General features: G+C 38.6%; 1 protein-coding gene across 1 annotated transcript in view; it reads right to left on the bottom strand.

The window, feature by feature from the left end:
• ARFGEF3 (ARFGEF family member 3) overlaps nucleotides 1-26,935 on the bottom strand; it is a 91,961-nt gene that overhangs the window by 49,354 nt on the left and 15,672 nt on the right. The window contains exons 3-9 of the mRNA XM_069852001.1: nucleotides 26,109-26,190; nucleotides 24,053-24,184; nucleotides 9,996-10,064; nucleotides 8,289-8,420; nucleotides 5,826-5,948; nucleotides 4,207-4,249; nucleotides 3,112-3,190 (exon numbers count right to left, since the gene is read on the bottom strand). Of these exons, the coding sequence (XP_069708102.1) occupies nucleotides 3,112-3,190; nucleotides 4,207-4,249; nucleotides 5,826-5,948; nucleotides 8,289-8,420; nucleotides 9,996-10,064; nucleotides 24,053-24,184; nucleotides 26,109-26,190 (660 nt within the window). The remainder of the gene's footprint in view (nucleotides 1-3,111; nucleotides 3,191-4,206; nucleotides 4,250-5,825; nucleotides 5,949-8,288; nucleotides 8,421-9,995; nucleotides 10,065-24,052; nucleotides 24,185-26,108; nucleotides 26,191-26,935) is intronic.

Raw genomic sequence — 26,935 nt, 5'->3', positions numbered from 1 at the left:
TCAGAAAGAGGAATTAAAAAAAATCTAGGGGGGGAAAAAGAGGAAAATGAAAACAGAAATAATTATTCAAATTCAATTTAAAAACTTGAGGACGGAGAAACCTTTAAAGACAGGAAAGGGAGAAAACCAGAAAAGTTTGGACTATTCAAGAGTTTTTTCTTCAGGCAATCTGAAGAGCTTTTAGGCTGTTCCGGTTATTTTTTCTGTTGTCTTCATGACAATCACAATGGGCAAAAGTCAATGCCTACAGGCTGAAAGTTGCACGATGACACAGTTACCCTTTCAGGGCTTTGGCAGTTACTCCATCAAACATAAATACAAGGTGAGCTTCATGAGAAAGATTGTGAAATGTCCTGTGGACACCTGGAATTGTAATGTATGGTATTGCTTGTACCTACTGTCAGAACTAGTTGCAGGAGACAAGCAAGGCTGAAGCCTGCCTTAGGAAAGGAGCTCCCCATGTCAGATTCTGATTTGCATTCCTAAAAGGACTAGGATTTAATTATTCCTTTTTTGGTCCAAGATGAGAGATGAAGGAATGTGTTTTCTGATGATATGACAGTAGGTAAAAGAAGCTGAAAAGAATGGATTTATCCAAAACTAAGGAATGAGAAATGTCTGCTCTTCTGTCACTGCCTGAATTCCTTTTTATTCACACAGACGAATTTTCACCCAAGTAGAACAACACCTGTTTCACATGCTATGCAAAAACCAGTGAATCTTGAGGATTGGAGCTAGATTTCTAATTCTGTGCTGTGGAGGGTTTAGAGCTCCTGGCTGGTTATGTATTTTAGAGGAGACAGTATTTTCTTCACAGTAGTCCACACCTATCTTGAAAGATACGCACATTCCAGACACAATTGCTTCCTTTCCCAATGGCTTTTCTTCCAATTATGTCTTAATGCAGATCATTGAGATCTTGCAGTTGATGCTTGCATGGGCATGCACAGGGCATCCTCGCAATCCTGATCACTCTGGTGCCTCTTATTACTGAATTATTTTCCTGCAGGTCAGAAATGACTACTGCACTCCTGCAACTCTCAGCATAGCTGTTGTGTTCATATCACTGTTGCCACACATGCCAGAGTCACCAAAGTCACTAGTCATCCCAAGTAAATAATTCAACCCCCCCCCCAACTCTTCCTTGTCACTCATAGCTGTGCCTCCTCAAAACCAAGTTCTAGTGAACTTGAAATTTAGAATGAGGAATTAATGTAATCTTCAGATTACGAAATCAGAACAGAAATACTAAAACCTCCCTTCACTGACCTGAAGGTTAGAAGCTTATGTTGCCATCAATAATGTGTTTCGAAGAAGACACCAAAATTGTCCTTGAAAGAAATAAAGGCTTCTCATTCACGGAGTTAGTTCTTCAACAAGCCGTTCTAATTAAATTTATTTTCCTCATATTCAATCAGAACACTTCATTATGCTTTGCATGTAATTAGAGATCCTAACAGTCTAGGTACATAATTACAAGCATGAATTACATCATGGCTCAGTGAGTATTTTTAAGTCCTCTGAATTACTTGTACTTGACCTACAGCATGCCTCAGTCTGTCCTAATTCACTACAGTTTTACAGGGAGCTGAGATTGCAGATAATTTTTAAAAGATTTTCAGTGATTTTGAGAGATCACGTCATGTAGTTTAGTTTTAATACTTCATAACCAGTAATTCAAAGTCATTATCATTTGATGGACAATATTTATCAGATGATAGCTGTATATAGCTTCAGATGTCAGCAAAATTTGATACAATGATTTAATTTTTCATCTGTTTTGTCACTTGATATTGGTAGATACAACTTTTGAAGATCTCTTCTTACTGTCCTATAACTATGCATGCAACTGAAAAAAAAAATTAATGCTCCCTTAGAACATTCAGAAACATGTTTTTGTTTTCCCAAATGCTGACACTGATTAAATAATGCTCCATAAGGCAATCTTCCCACTCAAATCTTGCTGTAATTAGATATATTTATGGGAGGAAAGTCTATAGAAGAGCTGCACAAAAAGATGCCTATGCTGTCTTCGGCTCTGATACTTCCTAAGCTCTGGTATTTCCATTGTCACACCTCTGGACAATGGTAGAGTATATAAAAGGAAGTACAGATGCAAGCGTGTTTTGTATTTCTCCAATTTCCCTGAATTCATTACAAGCTACTTTCAGAGACATGCAATCCAACCAAACAGGTGGCATCACACTACATTTAAAATAGTTTCAGACTGGCTTTTTGCTACCACTCAGGTGATTTGCAACTGGCAGTGGAAGCAAGTTAAATCTTATTTTACTGGTAGAAACAATATTGTCAAGTAAGGACTTGCTTTTACTTAAAACTTTTGATGTATTTCCAGATTGCCACATTTCTAGGTTTTAAATAATTGCTGTATAGTCTTTGCATTGCTTTTGGACAGTGTGTCACCTCTCTATCACTTAAGGCTTTTCTTTGGCTCATTTCTTAACAGACCATGAGTCGAGCCATGCTAGAACACCACATGAAGTAATTTTTAACTCAAGAGTAATTTTTACTGTTACAGTACTGGCCAACAAGAGAGTCCAGTATTTTATCGCAGTGTCACATCCTCTTACTTTCCATAATAACTGGATTTTAAAAGTCAGGTTCATGCATTTCCAAGTAGGTAGTGTATGATATTCCTAAATTTAAGAAACGCTTCGGTAACGCAAATTATTTCAACTGGATAAATGCTGCCTTTCTAAGAAGATCATATTAATTCATTCTGCATATTGAATGTTTCTGTTAGGTTTTTCCATGTCCCTTGTAACTGTTTTTCTCTCTACAACGATTGCTTTAAAGCCAGAAAAGAAAATGTCTCCTTTGACAAGTAGGTGGCTGCTGTATAAGAGTTACTTACAGATGAGATTTACTAGAAGCTCTTTAAAGACGAAGAGTGCACAGAGAAGGTAAATTAGCTTCTCATCTCAAGTGATGAGTAAATTAATGCATTGTGAGCAATACTTCCTCTGATAAACACCTCATTTAAGTATAGTTTTGCTCCACAATCCCCAAACTATAGCAGAACAATCACATGCATCAGTGACATTCTCAATTTCCAGGTAATAAATTCAAATTATAAACTGAAAAACTCACTTTATGACAGCCTGGAGCTTCTCACAAAGCACAGTGAGGACAGATACAACATCATCACAAAGAGACTCAGTTGAAGTACCTCCAAAAAGGACAAAGATCAGAGGCATTACATGTGTGCAGCAGGATTACAACTTCAATTCACTGCATAGACTTTCAGAGTTGGTCAGAGCTTCTGAAAAATGAGCAGGGATGCCAAAATTCATAGAGAAGATGCAGCAGGAAAGTCCTAGACTGGAAAGTGATCTCCACACATTGAAAAAGCTGCAGTACTAAATCTAGAGAAAACATTGATTGCTTACATGCATTTACAAAAGATGAGCTGAAATCCAATTAAGATAATAATTATGTAAATAAATAATAATAAAAAGGACTGGCTCCAGTACTTCAACATAGCAGCTACAATGTCTGTATCGCTTCCTGTAGTTTGTCTCTGCTACATAGCTTCTGCTGTCTGATCAGGTCCTGATCTTAAAGGGGGACGCTTGTGCACTTCAAAGGTCAAGCCTCCTTCCACACAAGTTCTCCTGCCAAAATCCAGTGAGAAGGTCAAAAGCAGGGATTATTTTTACCTATCAGGGAAGATGGTGGAAGTTAACTCAGAATAGGATTAGAAAGAATTGTCTTATAAAATAATCATTTTGGCAAGTGTGAACACACCTTTGCAAGTGATGTGCTTTCAAAAGCTGCCGTTATACAAACTACTTCTCTGTCCTGAAATATACTAACATGGTCATTTCTGGATTCAACATCCCACTCTAAGAATAAGTTTGAATTTAGGAAGTAAAGCCACTTACTAGGAATTTCTCCAGAGCACTGCAATTCCTTAATTACAGAAGCTGGCATCTTGAAACAATGATTTATTACTACCTTGAGTGCAATGCTGTTATCATGGTCCAAATCAAGACACAACTCAAAATACCAGGAACTAACAGGGCTGTCTCAGTTCTTACCACAGGTAAGATCAAGCTATGGAGCAGGTAAGAAATAGTGGAGATGCAATTCCTGTGACATCAAACAGTACTGCGCTGGTGAAAGCAAAGTGAAGAATAAAAAACTCTGGTGTGGAAGGAATCACTAAAAAAGTGGTACAAATACCTTGAGTCTTGAATTTTTGCAAGGTGTCATGGTTTTCAATTGTCTGTTGAGGAAAGAGAAAGCTGGTGTCATCAGTGTAGGTGGCAGAAAAACACTGTAAAAGCAATGCTTCAACAGCAGAGATTTATTAACAAATCCACGTCCTCTATCTGGTTTGGGGTTTTGTTTGTTAGAGTTTCTTTAAGTGAAGCTTCTGCATAACATTTTCAAAAATTCCTTAAGATCTGTTTTAACAGTCATTTAGATTTAAGGAACTCACAAACCCTAGCTGAGCTCAATGAGATGTGAATCCTTAAGGGAGATCCTACACCTAAAATAACTCAGTAATAACTAGGCATGCAGGAGCATTGAAAATAACTGAGAGGAAAGCATTATCTAGATTTCACAAAGTACTTAGAACCCCAAATCAACTGGGTATTACAGAGTTCATCACATTGTCATCTTTAATGTTACAGTGCCAGCACAATTAATGGCAGTCAGGAAATGGAAATCACCTCTCACAGCATTTGGTTCAGCTGTGGTACACGATTCTTCTTATCGATGCACAAAGGGGTCAAACCAAATTCTCATCTCGAGCATTAACAACAAATTGCCAGGAACTAAATGCAGGTCACATATACTTTCACCTACTCCTCAGCCAAGAACGGAACTAATAAAATTCAACTCTCAGACTCAAACTGTAATGTCAAAACTACTGGCTTTGGTTGGTTTTTTGTCTTGTTTTAGTTTAGGGGTCTTTTTGGTAAATGTTTTGACTAGTAAAATGACCTACTTAGCACAGACAGAAGATAAGTTTAAGTAAACCAATTAATTCTGTTTGGCAGTTGCTGCTTAGGATAAAACTAATCTGGTCTAATAATCCAAAACAGAATTGAACATCTTAACCTAAAACAAATGTAAGGAAAATAATCTGTACAACTACAGTCCTTAAAATTTCCTAATAAACAGCAACTGACTTCTACAAATAATACTCTTTTTTTGATAATATGATAATAAACAAAGCAGTATGAATGAGCATAAGAAGCAAATGTAATACCACATGTGCCTAGAATATTTACAGTTTTGCTGACAATGTGCTGGGATTTCATCCCAACAGCTCTCATGGATTTTAATAATGCAACAAGTAGCATATTTTTTAGCTAAAAACCAAAGAATCTCATAAGCTTAAATTACCTTCCACCAAAAAAAGTGCAAGAAAAACTTCAATTACACTTTCCTTCTTCAAGAATTTTTTTTTGGTTTATGTAAATATTTGTCATGCAAAACCTTTTGGTGAAAGGATTTCAATGAACCTCAGGAAAACAAGCAAATAAAATAAAGAATGGAAAAGGGAAAGGCCAGTGCAGCCTGACATCAGAACAAAGTCTCTTTTGTTTAATGGAAGAAGAAAAAAAAATCAGCCAAGTAAAGCTGACAATGTCCGAGCTGCATTTCCAACAGACTGTTCTGAGGTAGGCACAAGAGTCAGAGCCCAAAAAAGCTTTTAAACAGAATTAATTGCGGAAGTGTCAAATAAAAGCCATAAGGCACAACAAGACAGTACAATACACTGCATCCAGAGAAACAAAATGGTACGCAGCCATGAACATGGAACCATTTGCTGATGCCAGAAGGCTCACCATATTTTCTTGCTTTTGTCGTAACTGTAAAGTCAAGTCACTCAACATTTGGCTGAGGGTTGCCCGCACAGCGGTGTTAATGCTCCGCTGGTGACAGCTAGATACATATGTCTCAATGCAAACCTGATGAGGAAACAAGATAGCAGTACATCGATAAGAACTGTAACTTACCAGTAACACATTTTAGGAGGATACCAAGGTCTCTCCCATACAGATAGTCAGCCTTCCTTTCTAGTCTGTATCGCTTTATTAACACATTAGAAGCTTTCAGCAATATGGAAAACTGATTAAGTCGCATCTATAAGCAGTGTGCAATTCATCAGTTAGTCTCACAGCTGCAGGAATGGTAAGGGAAAATTGGCTAAGTCTTCCCTTTCTGTCAAACCCAAGTGGTCTTGACATTTGCCTTGCTCTGTCGACAGTTCCCTAAATGCTGCTTTAATTGTTCATTTCTAGATACTTACTTGTGACTACTGCTCTGCAACTCTGTATCTGCAGCGTAAATACCTTCCCATTCTTAAGGGTTGTTGCTTCTGTTGTATACGTATTCGCCACTTCTACAATTATCATATAATGCAGCACATCTAAAAAACCTTTGAAGGCCCTTCCTAATGCAGAAAATATAATAGTGTTTTCCCATAAATGACACAAAATATTGCCTTTTAATGACTGTTAAACAACCCAAGAGCTCCTTGACTCAGAGATCTGACAGGGGCCAAAGTAGCAATGAAAGAACACAGATGGATCTTCCAGTTCTCAGCTCCATGCCCAGCTGCTTGCAGTTTTTACCATTGTGCTGTGAGCAGAGTTGTGCTTAGCTTTTGTCCCCAGATGATGTAAAATAAATGGCTGCCAAAGCACAACACAGCTAGGATCCTGAAGACAGCACACTGCAAAGCACAGCTTCTATCTAGGATTCATATTTTTCAACAGGCTGCCCAGGGAGGTGGTTGAGTCACCTTCCCTGGAGGTATTTAAGGTACGGGTGGACGAGGTGCTGAGGGGCATGGTTTAGTGTTTGATAGGAATGGCTGGACTCAATGATCTGGTGGGTCTCTTCCAACCTGGTTATTCTATGATTCTATGATTCTGTGGGGGATGCTGGTCAGTGTAAGCGCTGCCGTAACTGCAGTAATCTCTGCAGTTACTGAACAGTAACAGTCTGGATGGAGCCGAGTGGGTTTGCATCAGAGGTGAAACAATACAATCTTCTCAAACTACACACTTTTTGGTCCTTGTGTTTTTATTCTGCCATCATTTGGATATATAGGTAGTGAGATGAAACATGAAAACAGATTAAACTACCAGGGGGGAGGGGAATAAAGAGACTAATATATAGTATAAATGATATGTACAAGGAATATACATAAATGCATTTGGTGTACATTTTTGAATAAGAAGGATATTATGTGGTGTAAAACCATTTTTATTGTTTATTACAGTGATCTGATTACAAAAGCTAATCTGCATTGACTCAGGGACGTGGAAAAGACTCTTGATTGTTTCTAACTCCTACTGAAATGAAACCAAGCTATTCCATTGGCTAAGAAAGAAAAGGTTGTGGGGTTGAGGCGATAAAGTTTAAGACAAACACGTTGCTGGCCCATCTCTACATTTGTTAGTGGAAAACAAGATAAGTATGTTCCTAAGACACTTCTGACCTCCTCACTTTGGATATCTCCACACATCAGCATTTCAATAAAACCACAACCACAAGTAAACATGACTGAGTTTCTTGGGAACAAACTATATCTTAAGTGAGTGATTTAAGACATCACACATGAAAGCTACTTAATTATGTTTCTTGCCTTATTTTCCCTTATTTCCTGACTACACTGAGAGACAGGATTTCAAATCTTTTCAAGCGTATGTATCTCACTTGCTGTCTCAAGCTAGAAACGCTATGCAAATTACAAACTGAGGCTGATTATCCCCTCTGACAACACACTAGAACAGGTTACAGTTGTATGCATTTGCAGGGCATGAGGGTCTAAACTGACAGCATATCCTATCCATGTTGCCTTTTTCAGGATCCCAACTTCCTCCCAAATAATACCCACTGAAAACAAGGAATTTTATTTAACTTGAGATCCTCAGTCATTGATGAAGTTGGTCTTGTAAGTTAAAAAAAGGCCTGGACCAACTCTGACCAAAATTCAACTATCACCTGGACTCCAATGGACAAAAAAATCATAAAGCCTGTTAACCATGCATAGTCCTTTGCAGAGGCCAAATCATTTCAGTGCTGCTGAGATCATTCTGTTGAGCTGTAAGTTTTCTTCTAGAATACCTCAATTAATTGATGAAATACCATTCTTAGAGGTAGGCTGACTTTCTGGAAAGAGCATGGTTGGTATCTCCTTCTTCTCTCCCCTCCCCATGCCAGCTAATAAGCACCAGTACTATCAACTTGATCTCTAGTCTTATGGAAAGCCTGTGTTCTAAAATGGTTGGGCAAGGTACCTTTTGAAAAGCCACTGACGAAGAAGCACCAGTAAAAATGCGACAATTCAGGGCCCCAAGAAGATGTGCAATGGACATTTTGATCATTTCATGCATTCGGGGACTTCCAGCTCTATGGCATGCAAAACACAACTAAGAGCAAAACACAGAAGGGTTAGCCAATGAAACACAACAGTTAAACAAGACAAACATCCAAAAGATAGATAGGAGTAACAAATGCACAACTAAAATTAAGCAACAGCATGAACTAAACTATCTTGCATGGGTCTAGGCAAGCATGGGAAAGTGCACACAGCAAGAATTAGTCAGTTTTCAATACTATTAAATACTTAAGCCACAAATTATAGTACTCTCCAAGTTGGATGCTTCCTTAATTTGAAGCTGAAAATATTCACAATGATTTGGGATGCCATTATTTTGTACACACGAATTGAGAACGATCAGGTAGTGCAAAATGGCTAGACTGTAGCCTTGTTTGCCAGAGCCTCCGGAGAACTCCACTAGTAATGCAAGGCAGCACCTTTCCAATTCTGCAGTGGCTGAGCTTTGCTACAGAGGGCAAGCTAGGCAAACTAAGGGACTGACTTGGAAATAAATGTCCAAGAGCAGGGGCACTGGAGCAGAAACCTCCTCTCTGCCACCTTTCCCTTAGAGCAAATCAGAACAATAAATGCTGAGGCTAAGCAAATAATGAACTCAGATATAATTTTCTGTCTCCTACTGCTTATACATTGCAGAATTCAGATACAAAGGCATATGGAGTCCAGCTGTAAGTCTCTGCCTTACCTAAAACCTGGCCAGGAGAAACCTGAGGAAGCATGTACGCGCCCAGTGGGCCTTGCTAATTAGAAAGACTGGCAATATTTTTCTCATGGAGAGTGGGGAAAAAAACTGTACCTCCAAACACTCCAAATAGAAACATGTGTGCTCTGTATTACAGCTTGATCCAATTCCCTGAAGGAAACAAGAGCTTTGTTTGCTTTGCTGGCATACTTCATCAGCCTGCATCAGAGCTCCTGTTCACTTTAAAAGAAAAAGGACAAACTATAATTGTGCTAATTTGTACCAATATACTAGCAAAGGTTTTTAAGAGCCAGGCTAGTCTTTTGCAAATGAAAATGAAGTGCAGCTACCAAGAACAGCAGAGTTTTAGTCCAGTCTATAAAAGAAAACTGTCACTTATCAGGATGCTTTCAATGAATAATGGGCCTAGTGTTATCCAAATTTACAGAGAGAACAGAAAATATGATTGTAAACCCAACACTGCCAACAGTTCTCAATGTTCCTATGCATCTTCTTTAACCTGAACAAGGCTAACAAGGCACATTATGGCCTACACTGCTCTCTTGAGGAAAATTCATCAGTTCTAGACTTACATCAGCTAAGGAATCAGCACAGTGTTGTTATAAAGAACTCAAGGAAACGTTTCTATTGCAGAAGTCTAAACAAAGTAAATATGAAGAGCAAATATGTGCAATGCTGTAATATACAATTGTCAGACAATTCCCAAAAGTGCCTTCCCATGCAAGTCCATCAGCCATGTCCAACTTGCAGCCATTTCTTCACATTAGACATAAGATAATACCAGTCCTTAAGCTGGTAATTGTGATTTGGACTAGTTGAGTTTAAGGGTGTGTATGGAAGACACACTTTAGGTAGCAAAGGAACATTAAGTGACACAAGCAAAGGTACAACAGAGGCACTTACCTCAGCAATCTTCAACACTGAACTCCCATTCAGCTCAAATGTGGAGGTATATGTTATACAGAGCAAGACCTTGAATAAAAAGAGATGGAGGGAAGATAAAAAATTAAGTTTCATCTGTTATTGCCTCCCTTCCCCGTCTTATGTGCTTTTAGCCACAACTCCTATTTTTACAGCAGACATCAGAAGTGCCTTAGCACCACATGTGACTGAATAAAGGAGATGGCACAATTGAGTTGCTACCTCCTAAGAGGCTGCAACTGTCAGCCCCAAGGTACACTCCAGAAGTTTATTTATCACAGAAGGAAAGGCAATCCAGTGATCAATTCTAGCCTTGGACTATTTCAGCCATTCTTATTTCAACCACAAACTTTGCAGGATTTTTCTTCCATTCATTTCTATTAGTATACAAAAGAGGGAGGAAAAAATTGCATATATTATTTATTTATTTGTTATTATAGCATATGTTATATGATATATATAATATATAATTATTTATGATTATTACAGTTATTACTTAGGTGACACAGATCCATACGTATTATGTGCAACAAGCCATTAATTACTGCGTGACATAAAGAGGATTTCCCAGGCTTGGATATCTCCAGTAAGTGTATTACAGTCACTTGATAATGAGCAGCTAAAAAAAATTTTGATAATCTCCAGTTCATAAGGGAAAGGTTATACTGTCTTGAACTCAGCAGGAGGAGCAGAATTAAATGCCCCATCCAACACTTTACTTTGAAGAGAAGGAAGTGGGAATGTTATGTGATGTGATCTACCAGTGGGTAGTGTGGTGGGAGAGTGGAGAAATGTGGTGAGAGGTGCTCTTGTATAGTGCCTTTAGTGTCTGGTGATGTCCCTTGTCCCTCTTCCCTCCCCGTCTCCCATTCCAGTTCCTTCAGCTCCATGGAAGACTGAGAGAGTCTGAGCTACTCACTGTCCTCTCTCTTACAAAGCATGAAGTATCTCCAGTGCTGGAATTTATGCTTTGCTTGGTCTGAAACAGCATGAGGTTTTGGGGATAAGTGTACCAGGAAAATATCAATCACAATAACATTAATGTGTTGGTCCCTACAACTTCCTCAGTGCTTAAGAGCCACTGTTCTCTGCTTCACAAGGGAATTCAAGGCATAAGGCCAGCATTACTGACTGTTAGCCATTTTTAAATGTATTACATGCTTCTGAGTGGTACTAGGTTTTTATTTTAAGGGTAGGTTCTGTAACAGCTACTAATGCACAGCATCCTGGGATAACCTCCTTAGCCTAGAAAGCAAAACAAACAACTTTGCCACAGTGTGTCTGATCAGAGCTTGCAAATAAACAAACAAAAAACAGGGGGTGAAGGGATACATTTTTGGAAAGATTATTGTCCTTAGGTCCCTGTGAAAGTGTAATTTTTCTGTTCCTTTAATGTCTTGTGCAGTTTCCACATTACAGTGGAACAGTAGAAAACTGTAATATAACAACCTGAAGCAGCAAACTAGATCATCTCTTCGGTGCAAGCTGTATCATCTCGCTTGGCAGTGATGATCTCTAGGAACATCTCAGAGTCTTCATAAAGGGGAAAAAAAACCCAAACCCAAACCAAAACAAGCTGATCTGTGGGCTAAAAGAAGCAGGTAACTCCAGTACAGGACCTCTTAGCATGGCAGAGCCACGGAACACACATCATTACTACTGAATCTTTGCTTGGGAGAATACTCCTCTCTGCAGTTATTTTGCTCTAGGGAGTGGGGAAAAATCCATTACTGGAAAGCAGGTATTTAATAACTACAGGGGAATTTGAACTCTCTGTACAAGAGAATCCTTGAGCATTAGTTACGTGCTCTTACAGGTACAGACAGAAGAACCTGTTTGTTTATGGATGAGTGGGTCATTTTTCTGGAGAAAGTTTATGAAGCTGTCCCATTTTTATGGGACTCCAAGGTATTTTTTTGCTTGCTTCTTTGTTTTGTAAATAAAATACCAGCCAGAAGCTTGATCCTGTTCTTACGTAAAATGTTTCTACTATAAAATTACCCCAAGAAAATCATTGTTCTGGACTATATTATCTTTTTAGATATTTAGTATTTAGCTTTAGAGCAAAGTAAAGTTTCTGAACCAATTTTCTTCTTCATTGTTTCCCCTTGCTCTGAAATGGGCAAAATGGATATTCTCATCTTAAATGCTTCACACAGTCTACCTCAGTAGGAGGTATAACCTATAGAGGACTTATACTGAAATTTGACAGAGAAGGATATCTGTTTGTTATTACAAATTATTTAGAACACTGTACTTTGTATCTCTTGATATGAACTCAGCAAATTTCTGTGCAATCTGCTGCATTTGCTGGCACAAGGGCAGGAGCCAGTGAGAAGAAACAGTGATACCTTTTTATCCTGCTCACAGAATAAATCCAAAAGAACAGCTGAAAAATAAACAATCAATTATGAAAACCCTCAATAATCTCATTTGGTTAATACGCACATAAGTTAGAAGGGTTCTTATTTCCATCTGCTTCCCAGTTTACATCTGCAGAATTTAAAACTTCAAAACTGAACCATTTTGTCTGGCAGTAAGTGAGTTCTAAACTACTGGTCAGCCTCACATCCACTGGATGGGCACCGCCTTGTCAGCTATTAACTGTCCTGAAATTTTATTGACATTTCTAATAGATGTGAGAGCTCAGCAGCTGGCTAAAAAAATACATTTAGCATTTAAGGAAAAGCTGTGATTTGTACTCTCCACACACTGCTGTGTAAAATACAGGTGTAGTACGCAGTTCATAAACCCAGAGACAGAAAACTATTGCCTCCCGCTGACAAATCTCTTCTTACCGTGATAACAGCAAAGATGGACAGTCAGGCCCATGACTAATCTTATTCAACGGTTTGCGTGTCCTGATTTTCCCTACTTGTAAATCCTCATTCGCTTCATGTGATTTTCTGCTCTCTTGTACCATCTCGCCTTTATACAGTTTGCTAATACCCAGTGCTTTCCATAGATAAAAACCTGGAAGCCATATACTACAATACATGGAAGTACACAACAGCTCAGACATTCTTATAAGCCCTTGCTCTTAAAAATCTCTTTTTCCCCTCCCTCTTCTTTTTAGTTTTCTTTTTTAAAAAAAAAATTATCTTACCTTTGTAGACCTTAACTGTGAAAAATTAGCATGTATATGCCTAATCCTTTCTGTCACAAGTGCCAATAATCCACTTATAACAGGTGAATGATAGAAAAGTCAGATATAAAGCGCAGGAAGAGTGATGATCAAAACCTTGCTATGAAGCAATAGGGAATTTCAACAAGAAAAACTGCTAAGTTTTGACTGCTACTCTTTATAAAAAATGACACCTGGGAACCTACTAGCTAGAGAAAAGGCATATGATCTGATGTTACCAAATGACAGATGAATAACAAATCATCAGCCAGCACATCCCTGTCTTACTCCACTTGCTACCATTTTCCCTCGCCAGTAATTTGTGACATCTGAAAGATGGTCTCTGACCAATGCACAAGACTGCTCTCAGCTATAATTTCCATCAGCACCACTGCAGGGCTCATTTACAGTCTTGGCAATGTTCCAGACACTCAACTTGCCTGCCTTCCCGTTTACATGAACAAACAAAAAGACACAAGACTTCTCTTTTAGATTATTGGATGAAAAACAGGATTAAAACCTACCAAATGAAAATAAACTTAATCATTCAGAGCCACTAAAAACACTGAGTCTTCAAACAGTTTATCACATAGGCTGCTCAACTACTCATGACATTATCTCAAGCAGCCTTTATTTAAAGAAACTAAAGAAAAGAAAGACAGGTATTCTTGGGCAATAAAACCTTGGTTTTGCAGTCACTGGTAGTGGAAGGAGACATAGAATTACAAAGGAATTCCTAGTAACATATTCAGTACAAAAAAAAAAAATTGAAATTCATACTATCCTATGTGTTACTGCGATGAGATCTTAATTGGTATGGACTCCGAAACACATTTTTCCTTCTTTAAAAAACAAACAAACAAAACCCCCAAAACAGCAAACCAAACAAGCAAAACAAACTTACATGATGTGGAGACAGTTTCAAAAACATATGACCACTAGGATGTTTTAATTGGCTTGGATAATCTCACAAATGCCCAATTAGATCACATTTCCATAAATGGCTTATCCGTAATGAAATTATTCATTTTAAATACAGCTGAAGTTCTGATGGTCATGGAATAAGACATACAATTCCTGCTCCCAGGAGTCCCAGGGTACCAACTGTAGCATAAGACCGCAGGTACAGATAGTTTTCCCAATAAGTAGAAACAAACAAATACAAAACAAACAAAAAAAAGTGCTTCTGATGATATAATGAAGGTCAACTGACACAAAATGTACAGCATTTGAACTGCAGTGCAATGAAACCGTCATTACAATGTCTATTCCTAGCCAAGTTACCCATGTGCTTAGGGCATATTTGTGGTAAAAGATAATTCTCACATTGAGTCACATCAAATAAACAAAGTGTGTAAGAAAGCAAGTAGTATCACCCAAAATGGGGAACAGGGAAAAGGTACAAAACTTCAAAGCAACTGTAATCTGTCATCACTTGAGGACGTTTCAGCACTTCACTGTATTAAGTGCCAAGTCCAATATCCATATGCTACTGCTACCCTCTTTCTTTCCCAGAACTCTAAGTCACATTGGAAAAATCCTCTGAATATTTGTGTTTCTCCTAGTTGGCATGCATGCAGACACTTCAGTTCTTTGAGTGCTGAATTTTGCACCTACCTCTAATCCCTTTGTGGGATTCATAAAGGAAGCCTTTCTTGACTTACTTTCAGCCTTGTAAACTTGGAAGCAGCGTATGCTCAAATGATTCTCAAATCCTCCCCCCAGGAATAAAAAGCAGAAGAGAAGGCAGGAAACCCCTTTACCTCCTTCAGTTATTTGACACTTAAAGCAATCATCAGTATTTCTACTAAATATTTTAGAAACTAAGCGTCCTCCTGTTTGGCAAAACAACTAGTAGCCTGCTCAGGTTGCATTCTTTGGCCTTGAAGGAAAATGAGTGCAAGGTAAACAAAGTGCATTAATGAATTCATGTCCATTGTGTCATCATTTAACACTGTGCAAAAGAGCAGATTTCAACCATGGAGGGAAAGGAGGCAGTGTCTCCCATGAATCAGTAAACCCATAAAATGCCTCACTATCACAACAGCAAGTGGTGCTCAGCATTATGAATGCACCAGGGCTTCAAAGAAAAGGACTGTATCTGGTACAGAAGAACCTCATACATTATCACTGGTAACATTCAGAGTGCTTCCAGAAGACAATGCCCATTAGTTTATCAGACTACAACAGAACTACCACTGAACATTATTTATGGTAGTATGAAACCAAGTGAAATTTCTGCTTGTGTAATACAGTTGTAGAAGGGAAAGAAATTATTTAAAGCAATTGCTCAATAGATATTTGACATGTTTTCTTAACAGCTTTAATAGGGCCTTTATCTTTAGAATTATAACACTCAAAGGCAGAGAAAACTGGAAAAAAGGCTGACTAGCACTGCTAGGATGGCATTTCCCATTTGACAGGTTATATCTTACTTAGGTACACTGCATTACTTTATGAATTAGAAGATATATATCCAAGTAAAACAAAACTGAAAAAGAACAAATACTGAACTGGAAGATAACAATAAAAACTTTAGAGACTTCTTAAATAAAAAAGAAGTTACATGCATCCACCATCAAAATGATCAGAAATGATGGCAACACATAGGTGTAAGTAAAACCACAGCTGTTGAGGGGAAAAAAACGTCAAACATAGTATATCCCCTTGATGGAAAACTCTGACATTTATTCTTGACATAAGGGAGGTTTTCAGACAGAGGAAAGGGAAAACAACTCCCCTACCTTCAGCAAGGTGCCACTAAAACTACATCAGGAGAACTTCCTGTGCGGCAATGTATTTTATAACAGCTAATTAATTACTATTAAGACACCAGATTAACTGGCAAGAAAATGGCCTGAAGACAACCTGATAAGGGGCATCCCACAGGCTGTCTGGCCTACCAGAGGATTTCACCCCATCCTAAACTACCTCCTGACCTGCATCCAGGAAAGAGATAAAAAAAGCCAGATAAGGTGGTGCTGTGGTTGCAACACCAGCCACTATACCATCTGAAGCTTCCATATCTCTTTCCTCTCTCACAAGAGATACACGTGAGGAGCTCTAGGGAAGAGGACCCTCAGGATCTGTCTGGCAGTATCAGAACAGCCTATTGAGACACAAGTTCTCTCCTCAGCTGTCCCCAGGACCAAATGGTGTTAGAAGCTATGGTGGCAGCTGCCATCATCATGGGAAGCTTATAAAGCAGAGAAGGTCTAAGCCAGGTGCATGCCATCTGTGGCACATCTGGAATATGTGTATAATTGCATGTAAAAACTATTGCAAGCGATCCTTCTGTACCACTGTTATGTGGCCAACTTGGCTTGCAGAACTTGGCACTGTCACCTCCTGTAAGAAGTAACTTCTAGCAGCAGGGAAAAGCTTAAATGGCAATATAGAAGTTAAAGGATTTCCATATTTGGTTTTCTGATCATACAATGCCTTTCCAGTCCACTTTCTTAATGGTTAAGCAATCTCCAGGTCTTGGTTACTTATAAATAAGCACATGCATAGAATTACTTTAAAAAGTAACCATCAAAAAAAAAAAAAGGAGAAAAGTAAACCTAAGGGAGTCAGGATTTGTACTTGGCCTACATTACAATTTAACTTATGAAAAGGCTAAGCAGAAGAAGCACTAAGAACTCTAGCTCATGTTCCTGAGTAGGACTGATCTTCAAAAAGAGTCCTAATTGCATGACATTGTGCAAGTCTTTACAGACTCTCCTCTGACAGTACAAACTGCAAACACAGCTCTGAATTATGAGCTGGATAAAAAACAGTTATTGCCTGTGACGGCTCATATCAGGCACCACCTTTACAAGAACTATTAAAAATATACAGATGAAACTTTCTACAGATTTTCAGTATGTTATTATTTTCTCTTATAACTATAATTTTTAAACCATTTCTGGATAAAAGCATGCAAGTAAAGTTATATAATGTTTTTTATATTTTACTTTATTTGAAACATAGTCCTCCTCTGCTCAAAAAGAGACTGGATTGCAATTTAGATTGCAAATTATGTTGAAAAATATTTGCAACAAAGCAGCGCTTCAAATATATCTGTTATTCCAAAATTATTTATTAATTAAAATATGTAGATCAACACCAAGTATCAGCAATTGGGTTGCTGATTCTCATCCTGATAACGACAGTCTCTCTTCTCTGTCTTCATTTACCAGTTAAATTTTAATGTTGAACCAATCAATTCTTACTTCTAATGGGCAACAAAATCACTCTTTTTACTCCTACATAAAGCTATTATACATGCTTTGCCTCAAAAAGATATAATAGGGAGTATTGTACTTGAGTTATATCTTTAAATCCAAGTTGTTTCAACCCAGGTGTCTCCTCCATTTAATTTTACAGTTCAAGACAAAGCAAAACAGTTGCAAATGATATTCTATAAGCATAATCAAGTTGTATTAGAAATGAACATTCATAAATATTAACTTTAAAACAATGAAAAGACATATATATTTGTCAGAGTTTATTACAGAGATCAGCTCATTTAGCAGTGTCCAAGAAAAAAGTGTAGAATATAATCATCCATGGAGGCTGGGATTTCATACTTGTGTTCTACCAACATTTTCAATCAAACAGTTTAAAACTACGTTTCAAATACATAATGCAATTTGTTCTCTGCCATGGAGGGCCAAAGAAAAAAATAACTAGCCCTCATCAAACTTTCCACATCTTAGAAAAATTAAAACTTGGGTTTCCTGTTCAACAGTGACTGAGTTCCTGCCAAGTTTTCTGAAAAAGTTAACAATAAAGTTTTGTTCCGTTGCTCAAGCACAATCCAAATTAATCCAATATTTGCACTTGATCAGGACTAACTCCCCGAACCTGCAACAGAATGGTTGTGTAGAACATAAACTACATAACTATGATTGTTAAAAAGCTAAGAACAAACAAAATATTGTCCTCAAACTTTCTACTACTCCTTGCAGATCTTCAGTAGTGAACCCCTCCAGTGCTGACTAATTTGACACTATAACTGGGGCCACATTAATTTAATTAGTTATTACAGGAAAAAAAATAATAAAGACTAGTAGATGGCTCTTAGTACTCAAAGCATCATAGCAGCAAACTTCAAAATAACAGTTACAAATACCCGAGGTAAAAACAGGATTTCAGTGGCAGAGCCATGTGCTCCCATTCTGACTGTCCTTACACAAACTAAGTTTTACCCCAGAACTCTGATTCAGATTGCAGTTTTGAATATATCCAAACTGAAAACTGAAATCTCAAAAAGAGCTGTCCAGTGTTACTACTGGAGAGTTCCCAAATGCTGTATTAATGGATTATTGAAGACACAAAGAGAAAAGATTGCCTTATCACAGCAGATTTAGCACGGGTTCATTAAACCTTACTCATATATTAAAAAGACTTCCGGCTGACTCCTAAAAGCCCTCAGAAGAAACCCATAACAATTCTGCTCATCAGCAAGCAGTACACCTAATCCACTAGCAAATGCAAGCTGGACTCACAGGGCGTAAATTAATATTTCCTAAATGAAATAGCTGTTCCCCATGGACAGTAGGCAAATAATGGGAATTAGAAGAGTCTTCTCTCTCTCACACCACTGCAGAAAGAAAGAATTGTTTTGGTTCCAGAAAACCCTTAAGTCTAGTTCAAAAAACCGCCCCAAGCAGAGTAGCCACAAATACTGTGTGAAGTCTTCTCAGAAGTAGTAAGGAACAAAGCCTGGAAGTTTCACTGACAGAAACTTAATATATAATCAGAACATGTCCAGCATAACTTAACAGCGCTAATTAGAATTGTGAAATAAAGACCAAATATTTTAAAAGATGTCAAATCAGAAAATTGAGCTTCCTTCATAAAATGTAATTATTTTTATTCTTGCTTGAAAATTTCTTTCTTGCTAGCTGCAAATTCCTTGGGAGATCTGGGCACACTGAACTGATGTGCACTGCACTACATGAGACAGCTTTGTCTGTGACCGAAGAAAATATAAGGAGATAGGAGAAAGGGAAGTTTTAAACAATCAATCACGCTTTTCTTTTTAAAAATGGCTTGTTAACTGGCAGTACCCATTACATTACAGTATATACATTTTATCTGGAAGGCTTATTTCTGGGTGAGTATACTCATCTACTAACTTGCAATTATTCAGTAAACATTTTTTTGTTATTTGACAGTTGAAGAAAGAGAGAAAGAGAGGTACTGCATTATTAAGAACATTGTCAACTTAAAAATGAAAGGCACCATAACATTAGTGAGGAGAAAAAAAAATAAATAAGGTCTTGCTGGTTTGGATTCTTTCCATCCTACCCTCTTCCCTCATATTTGTTTTCCACCTGCTCCGATGCCACAGTTAGATTCAAAGCTGAATTCCAGTTCTTCCATGAGCTTTTCCTGGAAGAACTGGATTTTAGGGTCAGGGTTACAGATGAAAAATTATCAAAAAAAAACCCCCAAAGAGAGAAAGTAAAAAAATCACAGAATCGTTGAGGTTGAAAGAGATCTCAATCCAGAGGCTCAGCTGGTTTGACTATATCTGATAGTGCATTTGTCAATATCATGTGTGTTCCTGCAAGCAAAGGTCTAATTGCATGAAACAAGTACTTCACCCATTTTAAAAACATCTGAAGCCAGAATTCAAAAGCATCAAACCAGAAAATAAATTAGGACCTCCTAAACCCACGGTACTCATGTTCAGTCCAGAAAATGTCCCCTTTCTGTTGTAGATTATCTATTTGCTTGTTAGCCTAGTGTTGAAGGTCAACAAAGGTCCCTGCTCCTCAATATGAGATACACTCTAGCATTTCACTCAATTATAACATGGCCTCATGCCACACAACAAAATTCTTCTTATTTCTGGGCCAGCCACATTGCATGACTGTGTTTGTCTCAGGTAAGTGTTGAATTACCTCCTCCCCCCCTATTTTTTCTATACATCCTCAACTGCATAAATAGAGCAGTGGTGATTAGTGACAAACAGATTCCGTCCTTCCCAACACACACAAATATTACTAAGAAAATAAAAAAGTAAAAATACATAGACTAATCTTTTTGAATCTGCAATTGGGCTATTGGTGTATTACAAGAAGATTGACAACAAGGCACTGTATGATTGCGTGATCTTCCATTCCCTCAATACAGTCAGCTGAGCACAGTAAAAACACAAACTGATGTTACATATATTAGAGGGCTTTTCGGTGTGACAGCAAAGCCTCACGGCAACAGCAAAGGTGAATGTTAAAGCGGCTTTGTGTCAGATGCACTGCTCCCTCCGGTCACGCTTGCTGGATTATCTGGTTTCTCAGTATCTTTTATTATGATTTAAAGCAACTAAATAACCATAGTTTAGTTCCCAGTGTGAAAATACTACTAAATCTCTGTCAGAAACTGTATCAGAGGTAGAGAGTATACACAGACAGCACAATCATTGAGATATTCTAAAGAAATACTAGGCTCAGCACTTAAAGAACGTGGAAGTCTAAATGCAAAATATATACACCCCAGAAAGCTTGCTTCACTACGTAGGAAATCAAAAGCAGTTAATGCACCTGTGTTTGCTACAGGTGCCCATTCACATCACAGAGAAATCATAGCATTTTCCTCTTCCTCATTGAAAAGACCATTGCCTTCTTTTGGGCACAAAAGTGCTGTTGACATAAGAATTACTCAGTGCTTGGTAATAATAAGGTTGTCCTGAGAAAAGATAAACAAGGACTTTGGAGTATCACTCCTACTCTGGAAATTACAGAGGGGAATTTCCCTACATAATCACTTTATACAAAATATCTAACAGAAAGATGCAATCCACAGCTGGTATCCACAAGAACTAGAGATACTGGCAGTAGTGCCTAATCTTGAATTTAGTTTAATATTTGCTTATTACAAAAAGTAAAATTCCACTTTAAATCAAAGTTTTTATAAAGTATACAAGGTACCTCACCTAGCACAGAGGAGAGGTATTGTGAGAGGCAAAGGCTTTGAGTTTACCTTGACAGCTGCATATACCTGACAGTACAAATCTTCCCTGGCCACCCAGGGAGTAGTAGCACAGTCCTCAGCCCTGTCCCTTAAGCCTGAACGCTGTCAGCGTGCTATTTCGTGGTCTTCCAATCTGGGAATCTGTAGAGCATGCCCTGACTCTCCCCTTAAAACAAGGAGGATTTGGTACCTAGCCATAAATTAGGAAGTGCCATTGCGCTTCTGTAAAAGTAGCCCCAAGCGCTGGTTTTTTTCCATGCCAGAAGATGTTCAGCTAGCACTCCTCCCCATTTATTTACAGCAACAATTACAGTTACTCAGATCCTTTCCTGTTTAATGCTTCCCCTTTCCAACAATATCTGACAGGTTCCAAAAGCCTATCAAGCCAGGTAACTAACGGCACTTACACCTCTCTCCTATTTTCTTTGTTTAATTGTCAATTCCAGCTTCCAGTCACCTGAGTCTAAAAGGCTTTACAGAACCCTCTCTTCAGCTGTCCAAATGCCTTCACACTTCCATGTGCAATACAGGTGGATGACAAGAAACCATTAAAAAACTAGTATTTTAAACATTTGTTTTGGATAATATGTGAAGGGTGAATTTCTGCTTCTCTGCTGTATGCTTACTGGGAATAACAGGACATGTTTTGGGTAGGTTTTAAAAAAAACCCCAAAGAACACTAAGTAATTTAGGAGCTTATATACCAGCAGCTTACAGTGGAGTCTCTACTCCTGCACCTCTACTTTCACATCTGTTTCGCATGATTAAAAGCTTTTATGGAATCTTTGATGGTTGCATTCCTAATACCAGCAAGACTGGTGCAACTGTACAGCAAGTCACAAAGAACCAGGCCAGTATTACTGTTGATCCAGTTCCATGCAACCCTGCTCACACTCAGGAGCGTCTAATATCAGCACTGCATAAAGATTTATTTAATGTCCTCCGGATGGAGTAACACAGTCTAATGTACAATCATATACTGCCTTGAGAACACATGTGAGCAGATCCAGGAATATAAATGCATTGCTGAGACCAGCTGCTTGAAAAAACCCTGAAGGGATTTGGCCACTCCTCAGACCTTGGTTAACCACATTTTCAAGTACTGCAGTGGCATCTGTAACTTTCAGGTTACAATGTGAAAAAAAACCAAAACCAACCTCTATTTGATTTGACTTTTGGGCAAGGCTCAGATTTAATGCCTCTGAGTTTTAACTGCCCTAATTACAACATCTGTTGGCCCTCTGGTCTCTTGAAATATTTAAATCAAAACAGAAATTTTGCTTCATTCTCAGGATGTAGAAGTGTAGCCTGTTTTCTACCATACATGCATTTTGCTATGCTTTTAGCCAGAAAAGGATTCATACATTGAAATTTCACTCAGTAGAATGAAAACGATGTTCTCTTTCTCTTTTTCACTTAAATGCTTGAACTGGAACTGGCTTGAGTTTTACGTGGTTTGGTGATATGGATTTTTTTTTTTGATTCTCACCTGTCAGGACAATTTGAGAAGATATTCACTCATAATTGTAGCAAAATACAGTGCTCACAGTCTTCTCAGTGCAGGGACAATGTGTCCCAGGTCTATGTCATGGCTTTCAAAGAAACAATGTGTATGCAGATTCTGAATCTAAAGTACTCATGAAGGTAAAAGAGCAACTTGTAAAAAAATGCTGCATAGCGTGTATGACCTGCTGGTTCATGACAGACCTGCTGGTTCAGTAGTGCTATTTCTTAACTCTTCTTTTCCCACTACAGAGATAAAAGAGGCAGGAAAGAGGCATGCTGTGTTAGGGATGCAGATTTGGGTGTCTTCAGTTATGCTGGTACGTGGGCAGAAGTCTGCTCCAACAATACGGGTAACAGTCTACACAAATGCTCCTCCCTTTGCTAGGCTCACCCTTCTGCATATTCTGACAGCGAGTGCATATTGCACACAGGTAGTCATCTTCAGTGGCAAAGAGTACAGCCAGAGCACATCAGCTTCAGAGTGGATAACTTATATTCATTAGAACAATGATGTCACATGCAAGACAAATAAAATACCTAATCTATGCACTTAGAAGTAAAGGACAGTCAAGTAAGTAGATCTAAATACATCAATCAGAACTGGGTATAGTGAGCATGCAATAAGGACCACCAAATTTGTTCCAAAAGAGTTTTGACCAGACATGAGCTGTAGCACAACAAACGCTATGGTACTAACTATATACCGAAACATCTGAGAACTCTTATATGACTGTATTGCTTCACACAAATAATACAGGAACTGGAAGTCACTTTTTTATGGCAGTACTGGCAAGTCATACAACAACTCTGACAGGGGATAGAAATTTGACAGCACCTCCTCTCCAAAACAACTCCTCTCCTCCAAAGCACCTCCTCTCCTCCTAGCAACTGAGTTTCCTAACACACAAAGGAAACGTGTAAAGCATTTCTAGAAATGGAAGTTTCCACTGATTTACAAAACAATAATTTCCCTTATGCAGTAGCTCAGGGACATTTCAGTGCTGAAAGAAATCATGCTCCGTTATTAGCGCTTTTGAAAGAGAACATATAACTAAAACTAGGAAGCACCTGCACGCACACAATGCAGAATCACATACCTGCACAGCACGGTCTACCTCATGCGCACTAAAATTCAATACCAAACACAAACTTCCAAATCTATAAATCATTTATCTGTGAAATCCCATGGAGAGAATCAATTGTCCTGTCCCAGTTTGCTAAAATGGACCACCAGTGCACTGACTCTTAACATAACTATCTCCTATTCAACACAGGAAAACACGAACCAAGTAGAAATGAAAACAACTAATGTGTGTGCAGGAAGGAGGGAATAAAATACTGTTCCAGGGTGGAGATTTCCAAGGCAACAGCTAATTTGTTTGCTATCACCAGCATTCAGTCATGCAGTCTCCGTTGCAAGCACTGACGTGTGTGAAACACTAACCTTCATCACTTCAACCTGCAGGTCTTCATTGAGCGAAGGAGTCACTTTGACGGCATTTAGCATCTGATTAAGCAACTGTTTCTCATCTGAGTCTGTTTCCACGGATACAAACCTCTCATCAGACAGCAGCTTCTGCAGAGAGAAAATGGCAATGCACAAGTTGAGACAATACCGCCTCTGCCTAATTCTGATGTAAACTACTATACCTAAACCTATTAGTATTTGATATTACTGTGGCTAGGTTTTCCATGTACAAATTTAAAATCGATCCAATAATACAAAATACAGAAGTACAGCACAAACTAGATCTGTGCTATGATGAAGGGACAATTAACATCTTGTAAACAGCTGCCATTCTGGTATCATCTTTCCCCATTCCACTTCTGCAGTGTTCAGGAGAATGCAGGCATCAGTAATTGATGCAAGGGATCACAAACCACTCCAAGTAATACCCTTAACAAAACCTCTCAACAGTTTAAAAGTGGGGAGAGGGCAGAACTCTTACACTCCCCAAAACTCAAAAATCCCCCAATGATAAAAAAAGCCTCACTCAGGCTAGTGTCCTGGCCTCAAACTTGTCTTATCAGGCCCCTTGCCCAGCAGGAGACAGTCAGCTATCATCCTGCTCATTCTGATAGGACACAGACCACAAGCACTGTGGAGGTGGTACTTCCGATCACTGACAAGATATGTTATATGTCATTTGGATGTTGACTAATCATGGATGAGATCAAGTCCTCAGGAGGAAGAGTACTGTTAGCAAGTAGCTGATGCAAGGACCACAAACATATACAGTAGCGTGTTCAGTATGGATTGACTGAACTTCAGACTGAATATTTCAGACTGATCAGATTTCCTTTGCCTGGCAAAATCCAGTATCTGAGCCAGTATCTTCCAACATGGCAAGTGGCACTATTTCCTTGGAGTTCTACTACAAATGCCTCTGTCACCTAGTCTATAAGAACCCTTAGGGGTGCTTCTTATTAGTGGCAAGCATCCTGCAGTAAATATACCCACTCAAGTCTTTTCCCAGCTCCACTCTTCTTTGAAGCTCCCATGACAGAGCAAAACTACCTTGTCTTAGTTCCCAGGGACACAACCTTGCTCTCTCCCAGCATAGACTTTCAGCAGCCTGCTTCACTCTCTATGTTCTGCATCATTTTGTACTGATGCTCCTTCCTAACTTCAACTCAGTAGCACATTTCACTGGTTCATTTCTGCTTCTTATTTTCTACACTTGTAAAGGTTTTGGCTGTGAAAGAGTTATTTTTCTTCATAGGACCTCACAGGGTGCTCTGCTTTGGATCTGTGACACAAACAGTGTTGATAACACACCCACATTTTGGCTATTGCTGAACAGAGCTTACACAGCATCAAGGCTGCCAGTTTCTTATACTTGTCCCCCAGCAATGGGGCTGGGGGTGTACAAGAAGTTGGTAGGGGACACAGCTGGGACAGCTGACCCCAACTGACCAAAGGAATATCCCATACCATGTGACACCATGCTCAGCAACAAAAGCTGAGGAAAGGAGGAAGAAGGTGAGGGGATGAGGACATTGAGAGTTAAGGCACTTTTCTTCTGAAGTAACTGTAACATGTGATGGAGTCCTGCTTTCCCAGAGATGGCTAAATATCTGCCTGCCAATGGGAAGTAGCGAATTCCTTAATTCCTTTTGCTTGCACATGCAGCTTTGCTTTCCCTATTAAGATCTGTCTTGGCCCAAGAGCTTTTTCACCTTTACTCTTCCTACTCTCTCCCCAGTCCCAGTGAGAGGGAGTGAGTCTACCTACCCTCTCCTGGGTAGGGCTCTGCATGTCTCCATTTCAACATTGAAAATCAGGAACTCCCACCTATCTGCAGAAGATTTTTAGCTTCGGCAGAATTATAACCCTTTACTTGCATCCTAACTTCTGAACACCATTACAGAAATACAAACATTATTGTTAGGTCCACCTAATGACAGAAACTTTTTCTGTAGTATTTTTCAAAAGAAAAGCCTAGATTTCCTCGACATCCACTACCTACTCAGATCCCACCCCTGCTCAAAAGCCATACCTGCATCCCTGCTAGAGCCTGTTGGGCCAGCTTCATGCTTTTTGATTCCAGAGCCAGTTGGAGTGGAAGGAGACACTTCTCCCTGAGGAAAATTAAAAAAAATAAAAGTGAGAGGTAACAACAGAACTAAAATCAGTATTCAAAGGAATAATGTTCCAAAAGGGCTGTATCGCTTTCAGTAAGATAACACTTGCACAAAGTAATCAAGGAGAACTTCACAACTCTTTGAAGCACTTCTAATCTTTAAAGAGAGCTGGCATATTTTTTCACATACTATTAAGAATGGCCTTTTAATAGAAATTTCACTAAATATTTCCCAATAGTTAGCTGCCTGTGTGTCTACATGAAAGTGCAAAGCATAAGGAAGGGATTCACAGATCACTAGTGGCCCTTCAACTCATTGTGATAAGCATTACACTTCAGTCATTTACCTCCTGTTCGATATTCAGGTTGCTAGTACGCCCTGACATGTTAGCTCCCTCCAACAATAAATGGTGTAGACAAAAACAAACATACACTAGTAAGTTCAGCTAACATCTGAATTAGCATGTGCTATGAACTATGACTATGCTATATTTTCATTACAGAATAATACCATTTTTAAAAATTATTAAAGTAAATCACTAATAAGGATAGTACTTTAGATGCTTTTGAGTTTGTGATGAGATACTGAATTTTTTTTGGTGACCAAACCAAACAGTGTCTGGAGCCATGACTTCTCTCTTTACTCTTTATCAAAGAAGGTACACAGCATCTGAGGAACACATAGTAATCATAAGCCCTTTAACAAACCCTGCTGGCTGGCAAGGAACTAATTCCTGAACAGA

The sequence above is a fragment of the Phaenicophaeus curvirostris genome, chromosome 2, assembly GCF_032191515.1.
Source record: "Phaenicophaeus curvirostris isolate KB17595 chromosome 2, BPBGC_Pcur_1.0, whole genome shotgun sequence".
NCBI classification, from domain to species: Eukaryota; Metazoa; Chordata; class Aves; order Cuculiformes; family Cuculidae; genus Phaenicophaeus; species Phaenicophaeus curvirostris.
This window is presented reverse-complemented; position numbering and strand designations above follow the sequence as displayed.